At 41.8% G+C, this 9,819-nt stretch overlaps 1 protein-coding gene across 1 annotated transcript in view; it reads left to right on the plus strand.

Moving 5' to 3' along the window:
• The first annotated feature begins 1,109 nt into the window (after positions 1 to 1,109).
• Positions 1,110 to 9,819, plus strand: part of kcnk13b (potassium channel, subfamily K, member 13b) — a 10,908-nt gene continuing 2,198 nt past the window's right edge. Inside the window, exons 1-3 of the mRNA XM_067482987.1 lie at positions 1,110 to 1,819; positions 5,970 to 6,757; positions 9,374 to 9,819. The exon at positions 9,374 to 9,819 is cut by the window's right edge and continues 2,198 nt beyond it. Of these exons, the coding sequence (XP_067339088.1) occupies positions 1,495 to 1,819; positions 5,970 to 6,757; positions 9,374 to 9,529 (1,269 nt within the window). The 5' untranslated portion in view covers positions 1,110 to 1,494 and the 3' untranslated portion in view covers positions 9,530 to 9,819. The remainder of the gene's footprint in view (positions 1,820 to 5,969; positions 6,758 to 9,373) is intronic.

Below are 9,819 nucleotides of genomic sequence, written 5' to 3' on the forward strand. Positions count from 1 at the left end.
TCAGAATAGATGATTTGGCCAGACATAAATATTTTATTATCTTTCTGACGCATTTGTTTTTTTGTTTTTTTTAGCCTAATTATGCTTACTTCACCACCAGTGACAGCTCTTTGGACTTCATTTTGAGACTTAACAACTGATTCCAAATGCAAACACAACACTTGAAATCTACTTAAAACTTAAAAAACTAAAGAGGAAGTAAACCCACCTGGCCATGGAACAGCTTAGCAGCAAACTGTCTAAATATATGAGCCGCTATGAATAAAAATGGCTGTAATTTTAGAATGAATTGTGCTGAAATTACAGTACATTCGTAACCAAACCATTACAGAAAAGCTGACAGTTTATACTTAAGCAAACTCTGATTTGTTTAAGCAAAACAAATCAGAGCTAAAATTGTGAAAGCTGTGTCATTGTCCAAATATATATGAACCTATCCGTATGTTTGTCTTATCATTCGTCATCAGCTTAGTGTTCCTGTGTTCACATGCCCAGGAAATATTTCACTGCCCTGTTGTGTGTTCTGTTTTGTTTTTAAAGGATTCCTTGCACCCACAACCAGAAAAATTTAAATATAACCTGCCCTTCAAAGTCAGGTAACTGTTAAGCTGCCAAATGATTCCTTATGTCTAAGAGTTCATCAAGGCAACTTCTAAAGTTATGAGCTGCTGTTGCTCTGTCCTTGGTCCTGAAATGGCCTTGCACACGTCATCATTTGTTAAAGTCCCACTTTTACAGAAATAGCTCTTTTGTTTTCCCTGTGATTGTGAATAATTCATTTCGAACTGTCGTTCCGTTTTGACATTTGCTCACATCGTCCCCGGGTAAGCATGGGCAGGCGCATGAATCCCTCATCAGCGCTCAGAAAGGTCAAGTGATATTGATCTCACTATGTAAACGTGCTCTGTCAAAGCCCTCATGCAAGTCGGGGTCAGATACAACATTATAGGGTCATTTAGGGAATAGGTTACTGTGGAAGACTTTTACAAGATAGAATGGCGAAACTGCTTCTGCAACGAGCAGATTTGCCAAAATAGACTTATCATGTGGTGATGCATAGAAAAGGGCTAAACGTTTGGAGCACAAACCGCGGTGCGTAAAACGCGCGCTCTGGGGTGGAGACTTCTTTGGTGAGGAAGGACTATTGAGCCCAAAAGCACGACTCTGCATCCACAGGTGGCTGCGCGGAGCTCTCTTCCTCTCTGAGCATCTTGGCAATCTAGAGCTGAAGTACGATCGGTGGAGAAGCATTTGGCTCATTGGTTCGGTTTGGAGTTTGTACGTTGACGATGAGCAAAATAGCAAAGCCACAGTCTTGGACAACTAAATTATAGACTACATGAGTACTTGTTTGCATTGCGCAGGACTTTTCTGTTGTGAAAAAACACCTTGTTAACGTTTCTCACGTTTCTCCCGAGGACTGTGAGTTCAATTCGAGATCACCATGCCACAGGTCCCTCACTGCAGCGGCACCGCGGTGACAACAGCAACATAATGGCATGTAGGAGCGGCTGCAGTCCAATAAACGAGGATAACGCGAGGTTCCTGCTGCTGGCACTGTTCATCATCATCTATCTCCTGTGTGGAGCCGCCGTCTTCTCGGCTCTGGAGCAGCCAAAAGAGCGAGAAGCGAAGGAGCGCTGGGCGCAGAGGTTTGAGCATTTCAGCCAGAAGTATAACCTGAGTAAGAAGGACCTAAATAACTTTCTGAGGAATTACGAAGAGGCGAACGTAGCGGGTATCCGTGTGGACACCATCAGACCTCGATGGGACTTCACCGGCGCTTTTTACTTCGTGGGAACTGTGGTATCAACCATTGGTGAGATGTAAAAACAGGCGTACAAATGCTATTTCTCTGAGACATCTGCCATTTTTTATTTCTTAAAATATTTATGTTAAACAAATATTCAATCTCTCAGATTTGTCATCAGTTTTTACTTCATATCTTTTGTGTGAACATTTGCAGTTTCTTTTCTTTTCTCATCGTTTTCCAGAATCTGTAGTTTCTCTTTCTTTGCAAACACTCCAATGAATTCCCAAGGCCACTTTCTACTCACTTTTTATGAGCCCCAATGACAAAAATCTTTTCCCTTTCTTGCTGTATTTTGTTTTAAAGGTTTAGCAGCCAGATTTGGTTCAATCAAACGTTCCCACAAAGCAGATATAACACATGAAGCAGCAAAGTACACTGTGTACAATGTACTTTTCCCACAAGGAACATTTAATCTATCATATATTAGAAAAACACAGGTGTAAACAGTAATATTAGTGATTGTTCTGGCATCTCTATTTCCTTAGAGTAACACAGCTGAAGAGAATGACCTAATGTTAGCATTGCCTATGTGTCTGCAGTGGGATCATGTAAATGTGTGCTTACTCATCCACAGGCAAATTATGTTATTCTTGGTTTAGTAACTGCAATCTGTCTCCGTGGGTTTAAACAAATCTTTACCATGGAGAAAAGTGCAATGATAGTCTGTTCTAAACATGTCAGTTTGGCAGACGGAGAGAAAGACACATGGGCAAGAGCACTGGTATGCTCAGTCAATATAAACCTACTGATCTGCTGTTGTGGGCGTGCACGTGCACCTCCCAGATAGAACGTCATGGGTCCAAACCTGCCAGCTGGCTGTGGCCTTTCTGTGTGAAGTTTGCATCTTTCCACGTTGGTTTCCTCCCACAATCGGAAGACATGCATTGGGGTTAATTGGTGACTGAATTACCCAAGGTGTGCCCCACCTCTTGCCCCCCCCCCCCTGCAACCTTTAACAGGATGCATAGTGAATGGATCGGTGGATCTTTTGTTAAAGTGTTTTTTCTTGGTATTTGTTTCCTGGGTACCTGCTGGTTAGCACCATTTTAACATCTTTTACTAGAGTGAAATGGTTAATGGTTACAGGCAGTTTGATAGGCCCTTTGATTAGTTGATTGGCTTGGGAACGTCACCATCTAAATCAGAGGGATGGTTGCGAATATCAAGTCAGATTTAAAAGTGATCATAATTCATACCAAGAGACATTCATTTCATTCTAAATTTGTTTTAGAGTAATTTTTTCTGATTGAAGGTGTCCTAGAAAGAGATGCACAAAGATTCATCCCGCAATTTCTGAAGCCACTGACAAATTTCAAGATAAATCATGCATGTTTTAAAGATTTTTTTTTTCTGCTGCCTTTCTGCACAGTCATCTGAGAGCTCTGAGATTTTTAACCACTAACAATGAAATATGTTTCACTCAAGTAGCTCCTTACAAGAAGAAACACTAGTGTACCAATGTCATATAAAGAACATAAAATAAAATTTCCCACAGTCATTATAGATCCAAGGTTGAGTTGAAGGATGTGTGCTCTCACTCATCTTGTAACAGGACTGCATCTTATCTCCTATCATCCTAGCTCTTTCAGATGGCAGACGCATCATCATAAAACCATTTGGTGATGTCATCCCTGCTACAACCCTTTGCAGAGACACTGTATGCTGTAAGAGCCCAAATGTGATCTGAATCCTGCTGTGTGAAGGCAGCAGTCAGAGACGTCTAATATTTAATTTACTGTCATCAATGTAAGGAATCAGACTGTATCCTTTGTATGTCCTTTTTATTTCAACAGTCTCATGTCTCTGTTTTTCGGTTTATAGCTTTAGGGAAAGCCCTTCACAATCAGAGAATACTTTTGCCTCATCTAGGAGAGTATTGTATGTGTGTCAGACTTTGTAAGAATACATGAAGTGGAAGAGACAGTACTGCATACTGATACACCTGAATGTATGTGTTCTCTGAACACAAGCAGGTGAAAATCTCATGTTTACAGTTTCACTGCCAAGATTTGTCAGTGAAGAGCAAAAAGAAAAAAAAAAAATTCAAAACAACATTTTGATATTTAGAGGCCCTAAACTCTAGAGTTACTCCTCTATATCTAATGGGGATATATTTAAGGGGCCCCTTGGTTCTGGAAGTATGACTTACATAAGTCACATCTGAAGCACCTGTCAGGTTTGGATTAGCATTAAGCTGATAAGAATTATTGACCTAAAAGATAAACACATACAGAATAAATAATAAAAATCGGAAACTATTGGGGTAGAAGTAGACCACGCCAGCTTTCAGTTAGTCCCTTCAGGGGTCGCCACAGTGAAACATGTTGCGCGTATTGATTTGGCATGAGGTTTTATGCCGGATGCGCTTCCTGCAACAACCCTTCCTGCCGCAACTCTCCCATTTTCAAGGGCTCGGCGGCGGCACCGGTGTGGCGATGCAGAAGGCAGATCCCACGGCCCTCTGCATTCCAACCTGACGCTCTACCCACTGAGCCACCAGGCCCCCTAGAAGTAGACTGCGCCTACTACAAGGTGCATTTAAGCAAACAGTATCCAATCACAGAGCCTCAATTACTACAGCAGCTGGTTAGCTTAGCTTAGCACAAAGACAGGAAGCAGCTTACAAAAATGTCCTACTAAATAGAACAATATACCCAGTTTGTTTAATCAAATAATACAAGTATAAAAACAAAGTGAGGTTGTGTGGGATGTTATGTTCTGCACAAGGTTGGCAAGTAACTTCTTAAACATCTTTAGGTGGTGGTAGGGGGGGTTTGCTACCTTCATTACCAAGCTAGCTGTTTCATTGTTTGTGCTAAGCTGAGCTAACAGGCTGCTAACAGTATGGTCCTGTAATGGTACAGTCGATTTAAATGTTGTTGTTTTTTTTTTTTTCTTTTTGAACAGTTAGGTTGCATTTACTGAATTAGAAAGTCAGCACTCGGAAGCACAACCCAGCACCTCCATTAGCACCCACTGTTTCCTGAGCTTTTGTTCCCGGCAGCCAGTCTGACACAGATGTCACACTAACACAGTAGCACACTATTTTCTAATCCTTTGTTTCATGTCTATTTTATTAAACAGGTCAAATGACTCATCAACATCACATTTAACCAGGCTTACAAAACAAGAAGGAAAGAAAAAAAAAAAAAAAAAACACCTCTATAAAATCAGGCCCATTTGGCTTTATTGTTGTGTTTGGCAGAAAACTCCAGCTCAATTAGTACCTTGAGAACCAATTTAAATGAAGAGGCAATCAAGTTCTCCACGAGAAGCCTGCCTCTGGCACAGTGGCAATTAGTCATACTGTAGGCTATATTTTTCACGACACAAAATACAGTAACTTATATCTTTTTTTTGTTCCAGTGAAAAGAGCTGTCACGCTGCACGAATTTACAGGTGCTACACCTCAGTTTGACAGGAAACAGAACAGTGCGTGTCACTGCAAACGCCAGATGAAAAACGGGAGCAAACAGGCAGTGCTTCATTGAGCTTTTAGTGTTAAATGAACGATGAAAAGGAGACATCATTGAGATTGGCACAGTTGATAGAAAGGACCGACTCGCATTTTGTTAATGTACCAGTTAATAAGAGACACTGGAAAAGACGCAGATTAACAAACATCACAGGTTCCTGCAGGGTAAAATCAATTAAATGGACTTAAACCTTTAACAGTAAGAGGAAACGATCAAATTGAGATGCAAAGTGGCTCCACTGGGTCTTTTAGTCACCAAATAACTGTAAAATGTACAGTGACAGACCAACAAGCAGCGCGCATGGACTTACAACACCTCAGCTCTTCAAGAGAAGTGAGGGTCAGTCAGAATAAAAAAAGGGGGAGATGGGGAGGGGGCGTGCATCACCAATGGCAACCCAGTGGAGTGAAGCTTTCACTTAGAAGAAGAGGACATCAGTAATTAGCCATCTTTGTTAATGACAGAGACGAGGTGAGCTTGGTTTTAACGGTGAGTCTAAACAGATGGAGGCCCCACCCTCATGTAGTCTAATCTATTCATTACATTATGTGTGTGGTGTGTGTGTGTTTGAGTGTGAGGACAATAAAACAGGGTCCTACTACTTTTCCTAGTGATGTATTTATACCAGTTTTACTTTGTAGATATGTTCTTATTGCATGATGTTTTTGTGTGTATCCCAGGGTTTGGGATGACCACCCCTGCTACCATCGGAGGAAAAGTCTTCCTGATGTTTTACGGCCTGCTCGGCTGCGCAGCCACAATTCTTTTCTTCAATCTCTTTCTAGAGCGTGTCATCACTGTCATTGCCCTGGTCCTCAAGTCGTGTCATGAACGCCGCCATAACAAGGTTGTGCTCCCACAAAATGGCCGCAGAGTTTCAGACGGCAACAGAGCAAGTGGAGCTGCAGCAGGTGAAGGTGGAAAAGGTGAGGACTTGGCTGGCTGGAAGCCCTCAGTCTACTGTGTCATGCTCATTCTAGGAGCCGCAGCCATCTTGGTGTCCTGCTGCGCCTCGTTTATGTACTCAGCAGCTGAGGGCTGGAGCTACCTGGACTCGCTATACTTCTGCTTTGTGGCCTTCAGCACCATTGGTTTTGGAGACATGGTGAGCAGTCAGAGGGTTGTCTATGAGGGCCACGCCACGGTCGCGTATCGTGTGGGAAACTTCTTCTTTATCCTGACTGGCGTCTGCTGCATCTACTCCCTCTTCAATGTCATCTCCATTGTCATCAAGCAAGTCCTCAACTGGCTGCTGAGGAGGCTAGAGGCCCCCTGCCGTTGCTGCTTCCCCAGGAAGGCTCATCACCCACACAGGCATCCCCGAAGGAATGTGGTGGCCCCGGGTCACCTTCGTGCCCGCAGAGACCCCTCCATAGAGACAGACGCCATCAACGAAAGCGAGACTGATCCTGGGCGCAGGATGTCTGGGGAGATGATCTCTATGAGAGACTTCTTAGCAGCCAATAAGGTGAGAGCTGCAGAGGTGGAGTGGGTCATGGTTGACAGATTGTGCCACATGTCTTACGATATTAAAGCTGGTGTTACTATCTTTGTAGTGATTTTCAAAAAGTAACAAGCTTATATAATTCATAATAATCTTTTATATTTTGATAAGAGCCTCCTGTCCTTACATAGAAAAGCTTACTATATTTTTCAAGGCAACATGTATGTGCCTCTTTAAATGTCTCTCAATACCAGCAACCTTACTCCACTGCTATTCCCCCTTCAAAAGCCTTTCCAGCCCCTGAAGTGGCCTTACATTACGTGTCTGTACATTTCCATAACTCCTACCCTACAGTTGAGTGCAAGTTGTTCAATGCCAAAACCCATGCTCACTCACCCACCGATTAGTAACCGAAACAGGACAGCAGCAGGTCAGAGATTTCAGCGAAATATTTCAACATCTTTTTGATGGGCTAACTAAAAAGTTTGTAAAAGCTTTTAGGGTCCTCAGATGATGAATCCTGATGACTTTAGAGATCCTGTAGGGTGGTTTGCCATGACATTTTGTAAAGTACATCCATAAATCCACTAAGGGAACGTGTAAAAACACGTATCTCATAACTGCAGAACATTGAGTTTTTCAGTGTCAACGTAATCAACTGGTGGTGATTATGATGGTCTATACAGTGTTTTGTTGACAGAGAGTACTGATAGAAAATTTGGCCTACTTTTAATAGTGCCACTTTGCCATAATGTAAAATAATACAGCCTTAGAAAATGGGATGGACATTGCAAGTGTCTATTCATTGATTTTTAACAGTATCTTGCTCTGCTGTTGAATGATTTTCCTCTCAGCAGATTGGTTCTCAGAATAATCTCTGCCTAACCGTTAACCCGGTAAACAGTTTCTACTTGCTCCATTTTCACTCAAAAGTAAAATTCCATCCATAACTGATCAATTAAAATAAAAAAGGACAAGCAACTCTTCCTCTAAATAAACTCATAAAATTATTTAGAAAAATGCCTCTCAGGACAGGATTGAACTCATTGACTAGTACAGATAATGTTAAAATGCATTTTTTTCCCCACAGAGAAATAAATCTGAATTGAGCTATGATCATTTTATTCTAAAGTATATGCAAAAAGTGCATTTAACTACTTACAAAGCAAACACAATGTATTCTACTTTGAAACAGAAGAAGAAATTTTCAAGAGTTTGATTCAGACTAAGAACTGGATAACAAGCAAGCTGCCTAGAATAAGAATTTGTGTTACAGTGTTGTACTGGCAACAATGCTGAATGCAAATCATAGTATATTTCAACCTATCCACAACTGTCTGTACTGTCAGACCAACAGTATGAATTGCTGTATGCCGACCGGTTTACCTACTGAATGAAGTGGGGAAAAAAAAATTGCAGTTCAGAATGATTATATGGCTAGTTTAAACCTTCACTCAAAATAAATACGTGTACAGTTAGGAAAAATTGATTTGAACATTTTTTACTGAGGGAGAGAAAAAGAAAGGTGAATGGAAAGAGATGAATACACAGACTTCTGCAAGAGGACATCGCTGCACAAGGTAACATGCCGGCCTTTTCATGTCCAATCAGGGCCAGTTGAATGGTAATCTGTAGGTACAACTCAGTCGTAACACAAGCCCATGTCTTGTAATTTGATATAGCTTTAGGCTTGCGTTGTTGCCACAAACAATATGGATCTTCGTTTAATATTGCAGTAGTCTTTCCGAATGCAAAGGCTGGAGGAATTCTTAGAAACAGATCTCCAAACAATGAGTCATCTTTAAAGATATAACTCTACCAATCTCTTTGGTTCTCTTTTTCAAAATCGAATTTCTCTCTTAGACGAAGTTGAAATGAATCCCTCTAGCCTGACCCCACCTTTTTTGGGCAGACCAAATTCTGGTTCTTTAGTCCAGACCATGGTCGGAGGCACCTTTTGACTCGGACCTAAATGAAAATCCCAAGGTCTGGACCAAATGAGGTAGGCGAGACAAATTAAGTGTTGACTTCATGATGGTGGAAAGGTCTGAAAACTAAATTTCATGCAAATCCTTCTAATATTTATTGGGACAATTCAATCAGAAACTACAGTGCTGTCGCATGATGGCAATAGACTAAAAGTCAGGGATTCACCAGTGTCAGCAGGGGTCATCCTCTGAAGGCCATGAACATCTGTGCAAAACTTTTTTTTATGGAAATCCAAAGTAGTTGGGTTGACATTATCATCTCTAAACCTATGTGTTTATGATTGATGGAAATCCACCTAATTGTGTGTTATGTGTTAGCTTCATATTGGCTGCACATATGCAATCCATCATCACAATGCTTTCAACGTGAAAAATGAAAGGTTGGTGTGGGGGAGTGTAAATATACAGGTTGTCAGTCTCTCTTGTTTAGCATTTGTCATCTTTGTTCACTTAAATTGACAGACCAGAGGAGAGCAAGAACGCCATCTGCTAATTTCGTATCCCACCTGTTAAATCAGATGTGCCTGCCGCCAACATATTGCCTTGTGTCTTGTCTTGCACAGTTTCGCAGTTTGCATATAACCCTTCTACGAACACAGACAGCAAACATTTCCTCATCTGTTGATTTCTTTATGTCTCCCCCCTCCTGCAGGTGAATCTAGCAATTATGCAGAAGCAGCTATCAGAGATGGCCATCGGGCACCCGCGCCAGTGCAGCTCCAGTTCGCATCAGAATGGATTCTCAGGGGGGGTGGGCGCCCTTGGCATCATGAACAACCGGCTGGCAGAGACTAGCATGGACAGATAGGGGAAACAGCATGAATTGTTTATCAAAGGGTGAAAAAAAGCTGGGAGGATGAGGCCAGTGAGGACAAACTGACACTGAGAAGAAGCAACAACTAGGTGGTTTATAAGACGGAATTCATGACTAGATAATCCTTTCCATCAATAAGAGGGCCAGTCCTCGGATTCAAAGCATCTTAGATCTGTTTCCTGTCAACAATATGACATAGCATGCCACACAATTTCTGCATGATAGTTTGCTGGAGTCTCACATCTGGACTAGGCTCAGAGCGCTGGAATGCTCCCCAGTGAGGG

The sequence above is a fragment of the Channa argus genome, chromosome 17, assembly GCF_033026475.1.
Source record: "Channa argus isolate prfri chromosome 17, Channa argus male v1.0, whole genome shotgun sequence".
In the NCBI taxonomy this organism is placed as follows: domain Eukaryota; kingdom Metazoa; phylum Chordata; class Actinopteri; order Anabantiformes; family Channidae; genus Channa; species Channa argus.